The 23,292-nt window shown below is 41.1% G+C and overlaps 1 protein-coding gene across 5 annotated transcripts in view; it reads right to left on the bottom strand.

The window, feature by feature from the left end:
• Window positions 1-23,292, bottom strand: part of TENM3 (teneurin transmembrane protein 3) — a 2,583,516-nt gene that overhangs the window by 597,460 nt on the left and 1,962,764 nt on the right. For all 5 annotated transcript variants that reach the window (XM_033942956.1, XM_033942961.1, XM_033942964.1 and 2 more), the window contains one exon: window positions 20,512-20,721. In XM_033942956.1, coding sequence (XP_033798847.1) covers window positions 20,512-20,721 — 210 coding nt within the window. The remainder of the gene's footprint in view (window positions 1-20,511; window positions 20,722-23,292) is intronic.

Raw genomic sequence — 23,292 nt, 5'->3', positions numbered from 1 at the left:
GCATGCCCAAATGTTGGCACACAAATGCCTCAACTTATTCTAGTATTCAATAAGGTGCCCAGATTCCATTACAGATTTGCACTTAGCATCCTGCATGTTGGTACATAACTTTTAGTGCACTTTATAGAATTGCTCACTTATCCCCACCATCGCCCCAAGCTCTCCCTGCAGAAGCATCGGACCGACCAGCATTCCGCGCCCCAACATCAATTCTGACGTCAGAGAGGAAGTTCTGGACCAGCCAATCGCTGCCTGGCTGGCCTGGAATTCCTCTCCGACATCAGAATTGATGTTGGGGAGCGGAATGCTGGTCAGCACGACACTTCTGCAGGGAGAGCTTGGGGCGGCAGTGGCTTGGAGGCCTGTTCCCCAATGGCGGCAGTGGCAAACCTAGTGGCTTGGGGGAAAGCAGGGAAAGAAGGGTGGGAGGCAGGGAGACAGAAAGAAAGAGGGCATGGAGAGAGAAAGAAAGAAGGGGGCAGGGAGAAAGAAAGAAAAAGTTGGGGGAGAGAATGGACTCTGTCGGGTAGCAGACAGGGAGAAATGAAAAAGATGGACTCATGAAAGGACAGAGATGTTGGTCAGTGAATGGAATGAGGTCTGGAGGAGACGAAGCATACAGGAGGCTGAAAGAAGGGAAGAAATAGTGGATGCACAGTCAGAAGAAGAAAGTGCAACCAGAGACTCATGAAATCACCAGACAACAAAGGTAGGAAAAATGATTTTATTTTCAATTTAGTGATCAAAATGTGTACAATTTGAGAATTTATATCTGCTGTCTATATTTTGCTCTATGGCTCCCTTTTACTAAACCGCAATAGCGGTTTTTAGTGCAGGGAGCCTATAAGCGCCGAGAGCAGCATGGGGCATTCAGCGCAGCTCCCTACACTAAAAACTGCTATCACAGTTTAGTAAAAAGGGAGGGGGTATATTTGTCTATTTTTGTATGGTTGTTACTGAGGTGACATTGCATAGAGTCATCTGCCTTTACCTCTTTGAAAAAAAACCCCGGAATATGAATGATAATTAACATTTTCTCTGCCTTTCAGTGTGCTTTGTGGGTTTTTTTTAAATTTTATTGTTGGTAGATCATTTTGACTTGGTCATTTTAAAAGTAGCTCGCAAGCCCAAAAAGTGTGGGCACCCCTGGTTTACACAGTCTATGCAGGTAACTTCTCTGTTACTGCTGGGCTCACAATCTGCTTTCGTACTTAAGGCTGTAGAGGTATAAGCCCCTGCCACACCATAACTAGCGTATTAAAGAGCTTGATAATATCAGACCTGTAGTTCATCCTGTACAACTCACAGAATATACTGTACAGTGTATTGTGTTAAAATTAAGGAAGACTTTTGCTCAGAGATCCTGAGACATACTTTTCTGAAGGAAGGAACCTGTGATCTTACATAGAAACATGATGGCAGATAAAGGCCAAATGGATCATCCAGTCTGCCCATCTGCAGAATCCACTATCTCTTCCTCTCCCTAAGAGATCCCATATGCCTGTCTCATGCTTTCTTGAATTCAGACACTGTCTCGGTCTCCACCAGTTCTTCCAGGAGACTATTTCATACATCCACCGCTGCTAGAATTGTTCAGATGGCTAATGAAAACAAGAAGGAATGTGGACAATGTGATAAGGACTCTCAATCACATCAACCACAGCCTGCGTGGAGCCCAAACTTTGTGAAAAATTCCTCCACAGTCACATTACAAAATGTTCCTGTGGTTTGTTAAACCATAGAATAAGGGCACGAACAATCACCTTGTGCAATGTTATTAAATCATCAGAAATACTGCCAATATGAAAATGATATAAATGAGTCTTATGTCATGGCACGAGATAACCTACCTCACCTACACACCATTGGCCACTGTTATCAACTTCTACAACTTCGCTTCTGACGTCATCTGATCACCATCGGATCACTTCAGAGTCTCAGATCTCCAGCAACAGCTGAAGGTCAAGAGTGAGTACTATCTACAACAAGGCAAACACCTGCTGTTCCAGACAGCCTTGAGAAGGAAAGGACTTATATCACCTACTCAGATTGTGTAAGTCAAGATCTGTAATTACTATCCTAAAGGGGGACAAACAAATTACATTTTGGCCATAGGGAGTGTGTATATATGCTAACTGATACCTGACTAGTGTTCATTCAAGCATTTAATGAGCTCTTATTCTAATCTTTTGTTCTATCAAATTCTTGTTTATATTCCTTGTAAATAAATCATATTATTGTTATTAATTGCATATGCTTTTACAGCAACCCCTTTTCCCCCACTGGAGGCTCAGGACCCCGTCTGGAGGGACTCCATGCATGTATGGACATCGATGTGATGACATTACACATAAGAAGTTGCCTCCACCGGGATCAGACCAGAGGTCCATCGCGCCCAGGGGTCCGCACCCGTGGCAGACCATCAGGTCCATGACCTGTCAAGTGTTCCCTGCCTCATCCTTAAAAAACCTATCATTACTTCTATCCGTATCCCTCAATCCCCTTATCCTTCAGGAATTTATCCAAACCTTCTTTGAATCCCTGTAGTGTCTTCTCCTTGTCACCCTGTCACAAGAAGCCTGTTCAGAGTTCTGCATCCAACGGCCGGCCACCGCTGTTGCTTTGGAAGGCAGGCCCGGAGTTACGTGTGTTCTCTCTTTTGTCGGCAGCCTTAACTCGCTATGTTGCGCCGTCCTCTTTGCCAGTCCCACCAACTTCCTGCTTCCATGAAAACAGGACTCATCAGAGAGGAAAATTCGATGTCGGCAGAGCAGCAAAGTTCCCAGACCATGACACTGACCCCGGAAGTACCCCTTCATGGTCTGCACCCTTGGTGGATTGCCCCCACACCCCCACCTTAATTATTATACCACTGAGTATATTTAAATTAACTGCTTTGCACTCTGGAATAGACTACATCTTTATTAACCCTCTAGATCAGTGTCTTGCAAACTCTCCATAGCCATGGCACACTAAACTCGCGGCCACATCTGGAGGGCATCTGGAAATGCGCAGACGTCAACACGATGGTGTCACTGGCATGTTAAGGTTCTCAGCCCACTACACTAGCCTGTTAGGATCCCCCTTTCTAAACTCTATTAATGTAACTTTGCCCCACTCCTCCCTTTCAATCATCACTTTCAAGTCTGTCTTGTCGATGTCTCCAATGTTCACCTCCTTTTCTTTCCATAGACATTACTTTTAAGTACTATTTTTATCTCTATTTTAGTATTTTACTGTAAACCGGGTAGATACTCGTTGATGGTCAGTATATTAAAAATCAATAAACTTGAAACTTGACAGAGATTTAATCTGGGGTGTAAGAGAGATTCATTATGGATCCAAAATGTTGGCCATTTTATATGGTTTTAAAAATTTATTAGAAGTTTACTTTTTTTATTTCATTCACTAGAATTACTTTGAACACCCATTATTACTTTGATTGCAACTGTCATGAATGTCACAGGATTTTGCAATATAAAAGAATCCAACATTTCACATTCTCTAGATATAACAGAACTCATAAGAATAAGGTTATTCTAACAATCTAAATAGCTGCTAGTTATCTTGCTGCATTCTACTATGCATAGTCTGGTATGTAATGCAATAAACTAAGCCTGAATGGTGTGTTTAGCCCACAGCCAAGTTACAAGGAAACTCTTTTCCCTTTGAGGACTTGTCTTTTTGAAATGCACAAACTGGAAAGAAGCCAAGGGAAGCTGGTGCTTAAGCAACCAAGACTGAGCAGTGCCTGTGTGCATTTCACTCTCATCCAACCGCAGTAAATATTATTGGCGTTTCTGTGCTGTAAAATTGCTGCTTTCATGCCTGCTGCATCCCACAATAGAAATCCTTGGCCTAGTGTGAGAGAGGAAGGATAGGCTGATGCACCTCCCAGTCAGATTGCAGCATTCCATTAAATAAAAGAAAATGAAATGAAAAAAAGTTACTTTATCCATGTGCTCCTAATGGGTTAGTGATAGCGAAATTCAGGTCAATTGTGCATTCAAAGAAAGATACTTGCTAAAAGCAGAAACATTTTCTCAAAAGGGAAGAAATGGCATTGAAATTGTCCTTTTTTTTCCCCCATGAGATTTTATTGAGTTTTCAAACAGAAACATGAAAACAGAGAATAATAACAGAATATCGGTGAAATTGTTCTTTCAAAAGGACTTTCTAGCTTCTAAAAGAGAACAATTTAAGAATGAAAAATAGAGATTAAGGGTTTGAAATCTTGCAAGAGAGAAAATCAGAGTAATTTATAAAGGGAGATTTTTATATTTTCACATTGTGTGCTATTTTTCCTGTCTGATTAAATAGGATGCATCTTTTAAAATGTCTACTACTACTACTACTATTGATTCTTATAGTGCTACCAGACACATGCCACACTGTACAGAATCACATAGAAGACAGACCCTGCACGAAAGAGCTTACTATCTAGGCCAGGGGTCTCAAAATCCCTCCTTGAGGGCCGCAATCCAGTCAGGTTTTCAGGATTTCCCCAATGAATATGTATGAAATCTATGTGCATGCACTGCTTTCAATGCATAGTCATTGTGGAAATCCTGAAAACCTGACTGGATTACGGCCCTCAAGGAGGGACTTTGAGACCCCTGATCTAGACAGACAAACAGGATGTCATGGATACAGTTAAGAGGACAGGCCAATCTGCTGGCTGGGTTGGAGGGCAGTGGAGAGTAGGGTTATGGATTGAAGGCTGTATCAAAAAGGTGGGTTTTCAGTCTGCTTTTAAACAAGGGAAGGGGTGTGGCGGACAAACTTGGGCAATTTATTCTAGGCATAGGGGGCAGCTAGATGAAAGGAACGAAGTCTGGAAATGGCAGTGGAGGAGAAGGGTACAGCTAAGAGCAGCTTATCTGTGGAATGGAGTTCCCTAAGGAGTGAGAAGAGAGGAGAGATATTGAGGAGCTTGAACTGTATGCGATGGCAGATGGGGAGTCAGTGAAGTGATTTAAGGAGAGGGGTGACTTGAGAGTGTGGGAAGGTTGGTAGAATATGAGTCGTGTAGCAGAGTTTTGCACAGAATGCATGGGGGAGAGGCGACAATGGCCTACAATACACTATTACTCTATACTCTTTTACAAAGCCCGATAGCACAGGGTGTTGCGGTAACTGCCCTGAAGCCCATAGGGATTTAAAGGGTCTTTTGTCGCACAGCAGCCACTAGCATGGCTTTGTAAAAGGGTGGGGTGGCAGTTAATACTGTAATATGACTAATATTAATATGGTGCTGTAATACATAAATAAATATGACATGCCTCAATGTTCCATAAAACATTTTGATGTACTAAGGCCCTAATTCTATTTAGGTCACCTATAAACTTGGCACTGACTAATGTGATTCTATTAAAAAAGTTAAGCACACTAGGTAAAACTTAACTTCAGAAATTTACTGGTTCCGACGTGCCACGTTTCGGTACTGTGTCAGGGAACTAATGTAACTCTACTACACCCCTCAGAGTGGGTAATGAAGTCAGCATTGGTTCTTTGATGAGATATGAGACTTCATTACCCATTCTGAGGGGTGTAGCAGAGTTACATCGGTTCCCTGACGCAGTACCGAAACGTGGCACGTCGGAACCAGTGAATTTCTGAAGCTAAGTTTTACCTCTTTAAGTGTTCTATATATAGGATGATAAAGCTATAGCCAGTTTGGCTCTCTTGAATCTAACAGTGACTAATACCATCATTTTGACACTGTATTGAACAATGCGATGACTGGGTGGTGAGGCGGTATTTTCGCCTTCATGTCTCTGAGCATAAGTTTCAATAACAGTAAAATATATTTTTTCAATATTTGCTGTTAAGGTATATAGAGTTGGTATCTTATTATTGGCAACATACTTTCTTTAATCACTCAACAGTTGAGTTTTCTTGCCTCTTTTTTGATTTCTACTTTTGAAGTTAGCATAATTTGAAAACATACCCATGGATCTGCCCCACAACCCACATCCACTTTTAGATACTACTACTTATTTCTATAGCTCTGCCAGACATATACAGTGTTGTACATTATACATGCAAGAAACAATCCCTGCGCCATAATTTTTATAGAATCACGTTTTTGAGTTAAGCACCTAACTTTCAATTAAGCCCAAATCACAGCATTTATGAGATATTAATTGCCAATTATCAGCACCAATTAAGCCAGGTGCTTACATCAGCTAGGCGCGCTGATGTAGATGTCTAAATTTAAAAGCAAAAAACGAAGCTGTGGATATGAGGTACTTGATGTCAGAGTTTATTATGACAATTCTTCACAAAGACTTCAAATGGTGCAAGTCAAACAATATCAATCCATACTGTTAAAACAATATCACACATCAATTAATTGTGGTACAGACCCAACATGGTTCGGCTCTGAATGTCTTCTTCAGTGGTCCGACTGCAAAATGCCACAAAATATAATTATGCTCTATGCCAGTGGTTCCCAAACCTGTCCTGGGGGACCCCCAGCCAGTCAGGTTTGCAATATATCCCTAATGAATATGCATGAGAGAGATTTGCATATAATGGAAGTAACAGGTGTGCAAATCTCTCTCATGCATATTCATTAGTGATATCTTGAAAACCTGACTGGCTGGGGGGTCCCCCAGGACAGGTTTGGGAACCACTGCTCTATGCATACAATGGTGTGTGAATATTAGTGCCAATCTGGAGGTAAGAAATGTAGGTATACTTTATAGAATTTAGTCGCAAAAACATATTGTAAGACACTTAAATGAAAATTCTTCTGATACATTTGATTTATAGAATTTTTACAGGTTGTATGCATACCTATGTCAGACAATAGTTCTGTACTGGAACGTATTTCTATCAATATTTTATTAACACCTCTCTTGTTCCTTACCACTCTACCTATATATTTAAATAGCAGTCATTTGGCTGTATACAATCTGATTTGTTGCCTGTGATAGCTAGCGTTAAAAAGCAATAACTGTCATCATGATCTCAAGGAGACAGTCTCTTGTCTGCCATCTTGAAAATGGCAATGATTTACTTAATGTAAACTGATGTAAATCACTGACAGCAGCTGAACTATTGACATTTCAAACCTGGGAGTTGAGAAAGGAGAGGGAAGTTTCTCTGGTTAAGGGGCTCCATGTGCATGTGCCAATATTGCAAAGGACAGAAGTTATATTTACTTTTAGCATTTAACATGTTAAAAGTAAAGATATGAAACAAAATGGGTTTTTTTCCCAAATTTTATTTATTATACAATTCTTCAGAACAGTACAAGATAAGAAATACTCCATACATATCAACAAATTCAAAAATCTAACAAAATTCCTTTCTAGCCCACATTAAATTTGGTGGAGTTATCATAACTAAATTCAAATAACAAAAGGAAATTAAATTTAACTTGGAAAAATTCAAGTTGAAACATCCTAGTGCCTTTTAACTAACTTGACTCTCAATAAAGACCTATAATCAAATTATTTCTCTACTTTCTTTCCCTGTTCATGAAAGCTTAAAAAATTGCTGAAGCTGTGTAGGATCCCAAAAAATAAATTCCTTCTCTTCTAATTTAATTATACATTTACATGGAAATTTTAGAAAAAATGTGGCTGCGAGAACCAGAACTCTAGGTTTTAACAATAAAAATTATTTTCTACGCATTTGAGTTGCTCTCGCAACATCTGGAAATATAAGGACATTATCTCCACATAATTTTGTTGTTTGTTTTGGAAATACAACTTCATAATTAAGTTTATGAAACAAAATGTTATGTTAAACCAGAAGTAGCTAATTTATTATACTGAACATACAGTACAAAATTAGCACTGAAAAAAGCAGCATATTTCTAATACGGTATTATTAAACAAGGCTGTAAATTTTTCAGATATGTACAAACAAACATGAAATGACATTATCACATCTAACTTATCATAATATTTGCTTTCAAAGTTGTAAAGCTAGTCCACATTCAGGCACTATTCGTAATTCATCTCCATAGACTGACTTGTAGGGGTCAAGGAAGGCTCTCTAAACTAGTCACATACATATTAAGCTGGTACAATATATCTAAAGAGCGTAACCATGACAACCTCGCTGTTGTATGAACCAAAATGAAAAATCAGGATACCACTTTCACAGAAATAAAAAAAACACACACACACAAAACTACTCAGATCTTTACTAGTTCTACATAAGAGAGCCAACGTGGCATTTTTAAAAAAAATTTCACCTACTCCACAGTAATGATCTGTGCTGTCTACAGTGCTGAAAATACAGCATTAGCTGCTTAGTGCATCTAAGTAAAATGGCTCCTTAACAACAGTATGAGCAAGGAAATGATGTTAGCAGAAATGGGCCCCTATGGTTTGAGACAGTACAAGTTACTAAAGTATGTCAAGGAATAATTCTGAATTAGAAGTAGGATTTATCAGTTGAGAAGAGGTGGCTTAATATATTTTTTTTTGTCTAGCTTTCAAAGGTCAAAATTTCCTTCCTCAGGTGAAGACAGTAGGAGCAAAAGGTGAAAATATCAGAACATATAAGTGAAGCATACTGTGAAAGTCTCAAGGAGAAAGACAAGGATGGAAGGAGAAAGAGAGTGATGTAAGAGTGATCAAAAGGTGACAAAGCAATAATCTTTAACCCATCATAAAAAAAGGTACTACTCGAAAGGGTCCAGAGAAGAGTGACTAAAATGGTTAAGGGGCTGAAGGAGTTGCCTTACAGTGAGAGATTAGGGAAACTGGGCCTCTTCTCCCTTGAAAAGAGGAGAAAGAGAGGGGACATGATCGAAACATTCAAGATACTGAAGGGAATAGATTTAGTAGAGAAAGACAGGTTGTTTACCTTTCTCCAGGGTAGGGAGAACGAGAGGGCACTCTCTAAGGTTGAAGGGGGATAGATTCTGTACAAACGTAAGGAAGTTCTTCATCACCCAGAGAGTGGTGGAAAATTGGAATGCTCTTCCGGAGTCTGTTGTAGGGGAAAACACCCTCCAGGGATTCAAGACAGTTAGACAAGTTCCTGCTGAACCGGAACGTACGCAGGTGAGGCTGGACTCATTTAGAGCACTAGTCTTTGATCTAAGGGTTTCCGAGTGAGCGGACTGCTGGGCACGATGGATCACTGGTCTGACCCAGCAGCGGCAATTCTTATGTTCTTATCACACAATATTGGGTTCATATATAGAGTTATCATCCAGTAAGAGGATCTTAGCATTACTGAGGATAATATACTGACATTATTATTAGTTTGACACAGCTGTCAACAGGTATAATTAGAAAAGGAATGAAGAATAAAACAGAAAATATCATTATGCTTTTCTATCTATTCATGACGCAACTGCACCTTCAGCAGTGTGTGCAGCTCTTGTCACCTTGGTCACACTGTCAGAAGATAAAGATCATTGGAGAAGGACATTATGTTTGGGAAGATCGAAGGAACCAGGTGCAGAGGGTGACCTGCAATCAGATGGCTGGACATGTTGAAAACAACCATGGGAATGGCATGGAATGGAACTCCTCTCATTTGAGGAAAGACTAAAACAGTTAGGGCTCTTCATCTTGGAAAAGACACGGCTGAGGGGAGATAGGATTGAAGCCTACAAAATCCTGAGTAGATCGACTTTTCACTCCATCAAAAATTACAAAGACTAGGGGACATTCGATGAAGTTACAGGGAAATACTTTTAAAAACAATAGGAGGCATTTTTTTTTTTCACTCAGAGAATAGTTAAGCTCTGGAATGCGTTGGGTTTGATGGACCATTGGTCTGACCCAGTAAGGCTATTCTTATGTCCCTCTGTCTGCTGCTACTGCTTTATAAGTTCTAATATTGTATTAGCATTCTAATTGTTAACAATAAATTTTAATATTGTTATTAAAAAAACTGTAGCAAGTACATCTCATATTTTGTCAGTATGCTTTGAAATACCGATTTCCATATAACTTTATATGAAATATGCTCATTAATATTTAATTTTCTCGATATCTTGTTCCAAACCAAGTTCACAAATCTCTGTAAGTTGAAACAATAATAGAGCATATGGGGACATAGATTGTCAATGTACTGGCATTAATAGTTGACATGTCAAAATATTTAGGCAGGGTTCATAACAAATAATAGATTAAAAATAAACAGATTAAATAATGAAAACTGGAAAAAACTGTGGGTTAAAGTAGTTCATATATCACAGTCTTTATTTAGAATGCCAACGTCCAAGACCTTTTTTCCCCCTCAGACCTTTTTAAGGCCTACAAGTTCATCTTTAAACCCCACCCCTTTTACAAAACCATAGCATGGTTTTTAACGCCAGCCGCAGCAGAATTAATTCTCATAAGTATCAGAGCTGTTACCACTGATACGGTTTTTAAAAGGGGGCGGGGTATGTGTATAAAAGAACAGTGCAATTTTTAAATCATATTTTGAAGCTATTTTTGAAAAAGATATTAACATTTCCATAGTGTCTTCTAAAGGCCAATCATCATTTAGGACAGGATAGGATACTGAATATCATAGCTGTAGTCATGAAAAATGATGGGACTTTGGGAAAATGAGTTCTTGTTGCAAGAACAAGAAACTATTAAATCTATCTCCCTTGATTAAATGACCAATAGCACAGATTCCACATCTATGTCATTTTTATTGATAAGAAATTTTGTATTATTCCAGACAGACTTATAAACCATGGTTTAAAATTCCTCTGAAATCTCTCATGAGGGTCTATCAAATGCCTTTTGAAATTCCAGACAGATAAGGTTGACATAATGTAGTGTACTTTTATTCTCACTACCACTACCATTCTGAACACAGGTCCACAAGTTATGCCTTAGATCAGAATGACTGAATTAATGGCTTTAATATTTGAATTTTTCTGAGTAGAGGTAGTAGTCAATATATAGAAATTCAGTTAGTGCCACACTCTTCTATATCTTAGCGCTCATATCATCACTTATTGCTTAGAGAAATTACATAATTATTTTGTCATCTCATAGCAAAACCATTTAAAACTTCCTTTCAGAATCTTCATATGGCCTCAGCGGCTACACTCGAGTATCATATTTCATGTAATGCTTGAGCCTGAAAGTAGCCAGCCTCCTCATCGGCCTTTAAATAATTTTCTTAATGTTGAAATATAATTTAAATAAATATATGGCTTAAAGTCAGTAAATAACATACCTCATCTTATGTAGATATAATAAATGGGGCTCCAACGTGAATTCAGCGTTTTGCATTACAAGCTGTTTCAAGGAGTAATCCCCATTTAAGAAATAACATGGAGATAGTGGTGGAAATGTTTAGTTCTTAATTTTTCAACTGTAATTTTAAAAGCACCTCGCTATCTTTTCACATGAAAAATGTTTGCATTACTTATCTAATATGAATTAAGCAAGCACACCATAAATAAGATGTGAAGGCATATCCATTATCAAATACATTTATCACAATTTCAGTAATTGTTTTGTGTTGTGAAAGTAACTCAGCTCTCGGTCTGTCACAATTTTTAACAAAAGCAGCAGACATTCTGCACTGATTTAGTAAATACCCAGAACTGTATTCTAGAACAATGAATATGCATAAACTTGATTTGTATACACTGTCTTCATTATATGCAAATTTATTTCATGCATATTCATTGTGGATATCCTGAAAACCTGACTGGCAAGGACTGAGTTGAGAAACACTGTTCTAGAATATATTTTTCCAATTCTACAAAAATAAATAAAATAAAAAAATTGTATTTTATAATATGTTGACAGTGATTTCATATCCAATGGTCAATAATTAGTGTTATATGGCACCAAAAGGCATACATAAAGTAAGAAAATGCTCAAAAGAAAGGAGGCAAAAGACAAAATTTGGATTGATCAGATAAGTACAGAGTGAATGACATGCCTTATCCATGTGAATAGGCCATGCTTAAGGCCCCGCTCACAGGAGGAGCCTAATGCTCCTGGGCCTATTCTGGTTGGCCCAGGCGCCTCAGGCCCCACCTGTGGGCGGGGTTTGAGCTGCCTGGGCCAATCTGGCCCCATTCCTGCGCTGGCTTGCCTGCAGACCGGCGGGCTTGGCACCCATCCATCCGTCCAACATTTTTCAAGGTATGGGGAAGGGGGGTGGGGGTCAGGGGGGCGGTCGTTGGTGGGGGGGTTGCGTCAAGAGCAGGAGGGCCTGGGATCCCTCCTGCCCGTATTTTAGTGGGGGGTGGGAGTTAGAGGGGATCGTGGGCCAAGAGGGCTTGGGCTCCCTCCTGGCCCCAACGGATTTGGCCCGGCGGGCTTAGGGATTGCGGGACAAGAGGGCTTGGGCTCCCTCTTGCCCCATTGAGTCGGGGAAGGTTGGGGTGCCGCGGGGCAAGAGGGCTTGGGCTTCCTCTTGCCACGATCGTATTCAGCGGGGCCAGGAGGGCTTGGGCCCGATTGGAGGGGTGGATCTCTGCAGGAGAGATGGGTCATCTCTCCTGCCACTATAGCGATCCCAAGTGCCGCGTTTGGCGGCACTTGATGGTATCGCTATTGCGGCAGGGGAGATGACCCATCTTTCCTGCCCCGATGGTTGCGGTGGGGGAGGGTAGGTTGTCGGGCCGCTGAGCTGATTGCGCCAGCCGCCAACAGCTCAGCGGCCCCTTTTTTGGCACTTATAACTGTTTTGACTTGGTCTAAGTCAAAACGTATAAGTGCCGACTAGGCAACCTGTCAAATGTTTTGGTTATACGTGTTGTACGCCTAGGTGTAGGTCGGTCCACCTCCCGCCCACCCTTTCCCCTCCTCTAAAAACACCTCTTTTCTCTCTGTACTTTTAGAGGCAGGGGAAAGGCCTAAGCTGGTTTTAGATACGTCTAAAACCAGCTTTGGTTATGGGTACTTAGCCGATCAGGCTTTTTGGTCGTCCAAGTAGCCATTTAGGCCACTTTTTAGACTTTTTTTTTTATTATGAGCCCCATAGTGTATATTTATATATTCCACCCAACATTCAAAGAGATTTATGTGGGCAGGAGAGGCTTCTGCTGGTTTAAATCCCGCTCTGAAGCTGGCTGCAAATATTCAGCAACACTTAACCAGGCAGTGCAGATTAATTTTGAGCCAGGCCACACAGGGGCGGGATTAGGCAGGAGCCGGCGCTTATACTGTGGCCAGAAAACTCAGTGCTGGCACCTGCATAGCTAAGTGGCCAAATTTAGGACTGAATAAATGTAACATAAAATATTTTTTTTAATATACTGCTATATACCTAGTAGTTCGATGTGATTAACAGAATTATAGGTTCAGAAAATTCACCTCGAGTTCTAAACCAGGTCATCGTCCCCCCCCCCTTCCCCACCCTTACTCCTTCTGCCAACCTCCCCTCAACCCCTACCACCTTTTCTGAAATCACTGAGCAGGAAACTTCTCTTCTCCTCCAAACCCACGATCTGCTCCTCTGATCTGATTTCCACCCATCTACTCGGTACTATCTCTCCCACTGTCATCCTTCCCATCTGTCACATGCTTAAACTAGCACTCTCTACTACATTTAGACCCCACTTGCCCCTCCAACTATTGCTCCATCTCCCTCCTCTTCTTCTTATCCAAACTACTTGAACATGCTGTTCACCGCCATTGCCTGGACTTCCATTCATCGCAAGCTAATCGTCACCTACTTTAGTCAGGCTTTTGCCCACTGATTTCCACAGAAACCACCCTTGCTAAAGTCTCCAATGACCCGTTCATGGACAGACCCGTTCTATCCTCATCCTTCTTGATCTATCTGCCGCTACCTACTTATTCATACGCTGTCCTCACTGGGATTCCAGGGTTCTGTTCCCTCCTGGTTTTCTTCATATCTCTCCCATCGCACTTTCAGTATATGCAATGAAGGATTCTCCTCCACTGTTATCCCCCTATCAATCGGTGTACCTCAAGGCTCTGTCTTCAGACCTCTCCTTTTCTCCTTCTATACGTGCTCTCTCAGTGCACTGATCTCCTTCTATGGCTTTCAGTATCACCTCTATGCTGATGACTCCCAGATCTACCTCTCTATACCAGATATTTCTACAGGAATCCAGGCCGAAGTCTCAGCCTGCCTGTATAACATTCCTACCTGGATGTCTTACTGCCATCTAAAACTGACTATGGCTAAGACCGAGCTCCTTATCTTTCCGTTTAACCTACCAACCCCCTTTCCCCTCCCCCCCCCCCTTTTCTACTTCTCTGGACAACACTCTCCTCTTTCTTGTCTTGTTAGCTCATAACTTTGGAGTAATCTTTGGCTCCTCTCTCTCCTCCACTCGGATCCTACAAACTGTTAAAGCCTGTTGCTTCTTCCTCTATAATATTATCAAAATCTGACCTCTCCTTTTCGAGCATACCACCAAAACCCTTATACACACTCTCATAACCTCTTGCTTAGACTACTGCAACATGCTTCCCACAGGTCTTCCACTCAACCATCTCTCTCCACTTCAATCCATTCAAAATTCTGCTGCATGACTCATGTTCCGCGAGAGCCTCCATACTCATATAACCCATCCTCAAGTCATTCCATTGGCTCCTCATCCATTTCCATCCATAGTTCAAACTACAATTACTGACCTACAAAGTGCATTCACTTTGCAGTCCCTCAGTATCCCTCCTGACTTATCTCTACATATGGTCCCTCACCTGTGAACTCCATTCATCAGGTAAGTCCCTCCTCTCCATACCCTACTTCTCCACTGCCAACTCCAGACTCTGTCCTTTCTATCTTGCTGCACTATATGCCTGGAACAGACTGCCTGAGTCATTACTTCAGGTTCTGTTTCTAGCAGTATTTAAATCCAAGCTAAAAGCTCACTTTTTCGAGGCTACTTTCAACTCCTAACTCCCATTCACTTTAAGACACACATGTCTATCCGTTCATTCTCTCTGGAAGACACTCCCCAACCCCTATATGTCTTGTCTGTCTGTCCGTATTTGACTGTTAGCTCTTCCAAGCAGGGTTCATCTATTACATGTGTAATGTACAGCATGCCTTTCAGAACTATAGAAATAATAAATAGTAGTATCTGAAGGGTGAAAGAAAGCAGCACATAGTACAAGAACAGGGTTCTAAACAAATATCAGGAATATCAGCCAGTACCCACCTAACTTCCAGGTTCTGAACTAGGTGTGCTGATCTCCCTTCTGATCCCCCCTTCCCCCTCCCCGCTATGCCTCAGCCCTCTCCCACCAAAGCACATTAAGTTTAAACTCTCCTGGAAAAGCAAGCCACCTTCCCCTCGATCAGGGGTGTCAAAGTCCCTCCTCGAGGGCCGCAATCCAGTCAGGTTTTCAGGATTTCCCCAATGAATATGCATGAGATCTATTAGCATACAATGAAAGCAGTGCTTGCAAATAGATCTCATGCATATTCATTGGGGAAATCCTGGAAACCCGACTGGATTGTGGCCCTCGATGAGGGACTTGACACCCCTTCCTCTCTACTCCAACATGCCAGCTACAACAGAGGCAAATCCTTCAAATTACATATCGGAACATCCTGTTCCAGCCTGTCAAAATCCTAACATCAGCTCCAAGTTGGTATTAGGTTTCTTGCTGTAGGGCAGAGTTTTTGAGCGTTGGGAGTGAATGTCTAAGTAGCTCATTTGACTGCATTTATATGCTCTTTGTGCTGATCTTCCCTGCGCTCGTGCCCTCTAGACATGTGATGTGCATAGCCTAACGCTGGCACTAATTGCCTCTAGTGCCAGCATTAGATTTTGAACATCAGCCTGCAAGAATTTATCTAGCTTTGCACTTTGTTTACATCCTTACACACCAGACCAAGGTGTTGTACAGCAATTTCCAGTTGGCTGCCTACATCTCAGTTGCTCCTTGACAAAATCCTAGGAGGAGAGTGTGGTGTACAGGTTAGAATTACAGCTTCAACACCCTAAGTTTGTGAGTTCAAACCCCTCACTGCTTCCTGTGACCCTGGGCACATTGCTTAATCCTCCAATGCCCCAGATACATTAGATAGATGGTGAGCACACTGGGACAGATAAGAAAATGCATGAAGTACCTATGTATACTACTTTGAGTGTGACTGTATAAAAAAAAGAGTGTGGTTCTTTTTCCCTTATGTGCTGTAAACATTTCTTCACATGCCTCTTGTTTTCAGAATGCTTCAGTAGATCCAAAAAACAAACAAAAAACTAAAGCATGATATCTTCCACTGCACTATACTGATCTCACTATTTGCAGCTCTTAAGAACCATATTTCTCATTACATCATTCCCAATACTAATATACAAAAGTCAATTTAATAAATAAGACAAAATTACTTACTAACTACCAAATACAAAGAAGGGGATTTCCAATAAGATGTCTATGTCTGAGTTTGGACGTTTTGGGAAAGACATCCAGAAATCCAGTACAGAAAATGTCCATTCTCAAAACAGCAAGAAATCTTTTTTTTTAATGACCTTTGTAGACATTTTGGTGTTTAGTATGTCTATCTTTTTTGACTATTCTTGAACATAAATAAATCTTAGCAAACAGTTCAGACAGTTGAGCATAGCAGTGGGGCTCTTCTAAGAAGTAATAATAATAATAACTTTATTCTTCTATACCGCCACAATCTTGCGACTTCTAGGCGGTTTACAATCAAGAGAGCTGGACATTCAGCGAGTTACAATGTACAGATAGTCAGAGGAAATACAAAGTGCAGAAACTTTAAGGAAGCAAAATTATAGTACTGTAGTAATATTGAAGATAAAGGCCAAATGGCCCATCTAGTCTGCCCATCCACAGTAATCAGTATCTTTTTCTCTGAGAGATCACACGTGCCTATCCCAGGTCCTCTTGAATTCAGACACAGTGTCTGTCTCCACAACCTCTTCTGGGAGACTGTTCCACACATCTACCACCCTTTTGGTAAATAAAGTATTTCCTTAGATTACTCCGGAGCCTATCACCTTTTAACTTCATCCTATGCCCTCTCATTGCAGAGGTTCCTTTCAAATGAAAGAGACTAGACTCATGTGAATTTACATTATGTAGGTATTTAAACATCTCTATCTTATCTCCCCTCTCCCGCCTTTCTTCCAAAGTATACAGATTGAGATCTTTAAATCTGTCCCCATAGTCCTTATGATGAAGACCAGGCACCATTTTAGTAGCCTTCCTCTGGACAGACTCCATCCTTTTTATATCTTTTTAAAGGTGCGGCCTCCAGAATTGTGCACAATATTCTAAATGAGGTCTCACCAAAGTCTTATACAGGGGCATCAAAATCTCCTTTTTCCTACTGACCATACCTCTCCCTATGCAACCTAGCATCCTTCTAGCTTTCACCGTCATCTTTTTCAACTTGTTTGGCCAACTTAAGATCATCACATACAACCACACCCAAGCCCCGCTCTTTTGTCGTACACATAAGTTCTTCACCCCCTAAACGGTACCGATCCCTTGGGTTTTTGCAGCCCAAATGCATGACCTTGCATTTTTTACTATTAAATTTTAGCTGCCAAATTTCAGACTATTCTTCAAGCATCGCCAGGTCTTTCTTCATGTTATTCACACATCCTGGGTGTCTACTCTATTGCAGATTTTGGTATCATCCGCAAAGTGGCAAATCCTACCCGACAGCCCTTCAGCAATATTGTTTATAAAAATGTTAAAAAGAACAGGCCCAAGAACAGAACCTTGAGGCACACCATTGGTACCATCCCTTTCCTCAGAGCAATCTCCATTGACCACTACCCTCTGTCGCCTTCCACTCAACTAGTTCTTGACCCAGCCCGTCTCTTTGGGACCCATTCCGAGGGCACACAGTTTATTTATTACACATCTGTGTGGAACACTGTCAAAGGCTTTGCTAAAATCTAAATACACCACATCTAGCGCACACCCTCTATCCAATTCTCTGGTCACCCAGTCAAAGAAATTGATCAGATTCATATTAAAAGTCCCAGGTACAGATGTCACTATATCTTGCTTATATTGTATGGTGAGCCCTCCAAAACCCATCCAAAACTTACTTTACCCACCAGTACACCACAACAATAGCCCTTATGCCTGCAGATATCATCTTATTGTGGCTACAGTAGGCTTTTGAGTGTTTACCATACAATATAAGCAAGATATGGTGACATCTGTACCTGGGACTTTTAATGTAAAATTCACTACAATACTTCTTAGAAGAGCCCCTCTGCTCTCTGGACTCAAATGTGTGTTAATATGTGAAGCTGCTTGGGCTGAGAACTTTTCAGCACCCCCTCGTAATACAGACTGGAATGTACTGTTTTGGGGGGTTTCTTTTAAATATCTTTGGGTGGTGGGAGGGAGATCAGTGACCACTGGGGGAGTAATGGGGGGAGGGTCATGCCTCCAGTGGGCACCTTTTTAGCATTTAGATAGTTTTAAAACAGGTCTAGCTCCAAATGCCAAAAAAAAGCCCAGGTCCTTTTGTTAAATGTTTGATTATGCCTGATATGCCTCTGACACGTCTCCTTTGGATGCACTGGAGACTAGACAACCAGAAAGATGTCTAGAAAGTCTGTTTTGAGAATACCCACTTAGATGTTTTGACTAGTAAGACGTCCAAGTGCTGGTTTATGCTGCCTTTCGGATGTCTATCTGTTTTGCAAATGGGCCCCAAAGCATATATCTTTTATTTCTAACTTACCTGGAGATATGCTTCTATAATTTACCCAAATGCACAAAGTACCCAAAATATAACAGGAAAACAGCGGATACAAATATTAATAAAAATCAACAGAAGATATCACTTGATCAGCAGCCTCAGTTTAGGCAAACATAAAATTAAAAGCAGTGGGTTTGTATACATTGCCCATTCCCTCTCCTACATTGCAAATTTTCTTTTTTATAAACAATTGTCATATTGATTTCAAAAGAGGAAGTCCATTTTGTCAATTCACAACACTTTCTACTTAATATTGACAGACTAAAAAAAAAACCCAAACAAATATTGATGAGTATTGTTTTGATCCTTTTCATCTTTTTCACATGTAGTACATCCACATCATTTTTGACATTTTGTGATAAAACAAAGCTTGTTTCATAACCATTTCTATTGAAATTGTTCTCTATTTTGTGAGGCTCAAAGTACTTTTCATTTTTAAATAAGTTTTATTGATTGTGTGTTGTTTTGATCCCTTTCAGCTTTTTCCTTTTAACTCAGTCTTTATCAGACAACCTCTAGCTTGGTTTAGGTTTAGCTTTTTATTTACTAATATCCTGCTTATATTTAAGCTTATATCTAAGTCAAACTCAATCACATAAGGGGCCAAAATCCACAACATAGGCTAAGTCGCGGACCAAAAAAAAAAAAGATACTTAGGGGTCCTTTTATTAAGGAAAGCTAAGTGACCCTCCTATTTCCCCCTCCCCCCGTGAACCTTTCCGATCCTCCCAGCGAGAGCAGCAAACCTCCTTCGCGGCTTTCTCCTCCCTCTGCCGCGTCACTGATGACGTCATCAATGATGCGGCAGAGAGAGGAGAAAGCCGACGCTACTGGAGGGAGGTTTGCTGCTTTCGCTGGGAGGGTCGGAAAGGTTCACTTGGGGGGGAGAGATATGAGGGTCAGCGGGGGTTCGGCTGGGAGGGGGGAGAAGCGGTCTGCCTCGGTGCTCCAAGGCCTGGCGCCATTACCTTTTTCACCCCTCCCCCCCCCTTGGTACGCTACTGCTCTCCAGCTCTCCTTAGTTTGCCGGTTTTCTTTTTCGGCGACCGGCACGCTTTCAAAGAGCCGCGCATGCGCGGCTGCTCAAAGTTCAATCTTCTGCTCTGCTGCAACTTCCTGTTTCTGGTTGGGTCAGAGCAGAAGATTGAATACTGAGCATATATACTATTATTAAGGTAGAATTGGGGAAAGCCACTGTGTATTCACTGGGGGTAAGTAGCATGCAGCATGAAATCTTGCTGCTTTTTGGGATTTTACTATGTTATGTCAGAAATAGGAAATGGCCTAGATGGGTCTTTGGCTGTCACTGTAGATATATATTTTTTTTCTCTAGGAGGGTCTTGGTGGTGTTGCATCCTAATAATCTTCCTGACCACACTGCAAGGGGTATGCAATATTTTCATACCAGTTCCTTATCTGTGCCTTTTCACACTATTGTCCCAGAATTCTTCCGTCAGCTCCTTGATGCTCACTGATGGGTCCATGCTTTTAAATCACCTACTGCTGAATTTGGTGGAGTCAATTTACTTGGCGTATGCCTTTGAAGGCAATGGGTTGTACCAGAGCTTCACACATTTAGTACTGCTACAGAAGTCCAAGACACTTATCCAATCCAATCCCTTCCACTTCATTTTGGAATACATTTTTCACTTTCTTGTTGTGGGGTATGATGTGTGGATACATGGAACAAACACTATTTTACTGCATTTTACTTTCAGGCCATAAGGAAACAAAAGATGGACACTTTGGAGAAGGATATACACTTTCTATAGCCAATGTACCTTGCACAGAGCATTCTGTGCAAACAAATTATTATATTATAATAGATTCCTGTCACAGAATGGAGGACAAAAATTATTATAAATGTGGTTACAGTGACGTTCTTACCATGACAAGGCTCACACACTGAAATAGTTCCGGTATGTACTAGGTAAGAGCTGGCAGTGTATTCTTCATCAGTGTCAGAGTCCTGTACTGGCTGGATGGCACTAGTACTTAACAGCCACCTCTGGTTGTCATGGAGATTGGGTGATGGAGAAGGGGAATGTGAATGTTCAATAACTGATGGACTAGATGAAGCAGATGGCATGGGAGAACCTAAGAAAAAATAAACAAAAGTAAAAAATATAGGTCAGGGTTATGAATGAGTGATTGATGTTAACCTCTACATAACCGGAAGGACGTATTGAAAAGATAACTAGTGATATACAGAAAAACCAAAATATATAAAATTAATTCATGTTATTTTTTTTTATTTTTAGATTTTAAATTCCCAAATCACCTACATACATCTGACTATATTTTAAGTAATGCCCTAAACTAAAGATATACACATGAAGGAAACACTATTGATTTTAGAGAATAAGGAAAACACAAAAGTTGACCAAAAATTGAGTGGATGTGTGCCTAAGTAACTATCCAATTGAGTAAGCACATTGCTACATCTGTAAATGGCACACTATTCATATATATATATATATATAATTTTAATTTAAAATATTTTGTTTGCCCAATGTAAACAGACCCCCAAAATGTCATATTTTTGTGCAAATGAAAGTATGCATGTGATGAAGTTATGTGCATATTATGAAGACCACTAAAACATCTGCATCATCCTAATTCCATACATTAAATCCCAAATACACTGTTCAAATTTAGTACAGGGTGCAAACTCTATCTCCCTATAGGGATTTCAGTATTCAAACACACATTGAATTATAACCAAAAATATATATACTGTATAAATGAAGAAACATTATAGCAGTCTTAGCTTAGCCAACTGAGCTTCTGAGATAACTCTTCCCTGTAGTCAATAGAACAACATGGTGGCTGGCTGCATGGTGGGCCCCTCTGGTTCAAGCTGCGTGAAGGAAGGGGAGAAGAGGAGGTGTGGTGGAAGAGGAATGATGAAGTGGGAAAGCAAAGTTCAGAAAACATGACAAGGGAAGTCAATAGGTACTAGAGGAAGAAATGAGAAAAGAACCGGTGATAGGCTTTAAAAATGGTCATATGACTAAGCCAGCCTTTTGGGGTTTTTTTTGCTTGCTATGCTGTTGGCAGTTTCACTACCAATAGGGCCTCCCAAGGAAGTCAGGTTTCAGGGGAAATGTCAGACTTACGATATACCACACATCTGGGCAGCAGCAGATGGGCAGTGTTAGAGGTGGAGGATCACGTTTGATGCGACAACTGTGATATCAAATTTATCCTGCAATCTACTTCTGTATTCTGTCACAAAAATTTGATGATCAGACTTGAACATGAGTTGATGGAACCTAATTGTTGGTGTTCCTCATCCACTTTGTCCGGGGTATTAACATAGAAACATAGAATATGACGGCAGAAAAGGGCTATAGCCCATCAAGTCTGCCCACCTAGTGACCCACCCTCAGACTTTATCCCGCTAGAGATCCCACATGCATATCCCATTTCTTTTTAAAATCTAGCACGCTGCTGGCGTTAATCACCTGCAGTGAAAGTCCATTCCAATGATCGATCACCCTTTCGGTGAAGAAATACTTCCTGGCATCACCATGAAATTGCCCGCCTTGGATTTTCAGCAGATGGACTCTTGTGGTTGAAGGTCCTTTATGAAAGACAATATCGTCTTCCACCCCGATGCGGCCCGTGATATATTTAAACGTCTCAATCATGTCCCCCCTCTCTCTACGTTCCTCGAGCGAGTATAGCTGCAATTTATTCAGTCTTTCCTCATATGGGAGGTTCTTGAGTCCCGAGACCATCCTGGTGGCCTCCTGCCACAGATCACAAGTTACCCAAGGGGAAATATAGGTGGGATTCCTCCTTTGTTGCTGCTTTAGTCACATTGGGAAAACCAAAAGTTCATCCAGATTTACACAATATTATGTCATTTCCTATTAAATATTTCAGTTAATTCAGTGTCTCGCAATCTTCCAGAAGCTGTGGCACAATAAACCTTGTTGCCGTGGCTGGTGGGCATCCGGAAATACAAGGATGTCAACAATGACATCACGGGCATGCATGATGTCATCACGTTGACGTCTGCGCATGCACGAAGGTCCTCCAGACGGGGCCCTGAGCTGCCAGTAGGAAGGGGGGGGTGCTACAAAATGAAAAACACATAGAAAAAGAGAGGCATTGGTGAGGAGGAGAGGTGCCGGTGCCAGCTGACTGCCTATAGAACGTGCCTCTTTCCGCGAGAGGTACATCCTGTAGGCAGTAAGCCAGCACCTCTCCTCCTCACCAGTGTCTCGAAGCACACCTAGAATCTGCTGCAGCACACAGTTTGCAATATATTGAGTTAATACACTTATCCAGCCACAGAAGGGCTTAGTATGCCAAGGGCACAACCCCCCATGCCCCACTGAGGTGAACAAGATATTGTGTCTAGATGACTGATGGTCAGACCACCATTTACCCTTATGTCAGTGATCTATGCAATGAATGTGGGTTGGGGGGTGTGAGTGGGTATCTGTTTGAAGGGTCAGGGATGTTGTAAGGGTGCTCTGTGGCCAGTGCGCTGTCCTTCATCACCGTCTTGTTTATCAGATGTTTGTGTGGTGTAGAGATTAGGGCTGAGTTAAAACACTGCAAAGGTTGGAGGTTTGAGACCCACTGTTGATATATATTGGGACTGCTTTGGGGTTTTTTCCTCCAGCTGCTGCAAGGTGCTAGATATGAGCATGT

Source organism: Geotrypetes seraphini, chromosome 1 (assembly GCF_902459505.1).
Source record: "Geotrypetes seraphini chromosome 1, aGeoSer1.1, whole genome shotgun sequence".
NCBI lineage: Eukaryota > Metazoa > Chordata > Amphibia > Gymnophiona > Dermophiidae > Geotrypetes > Geotrypetes seraphini.
This window is presented reverse-complemented; position numbering and strand designations above follow the sequence as displayed.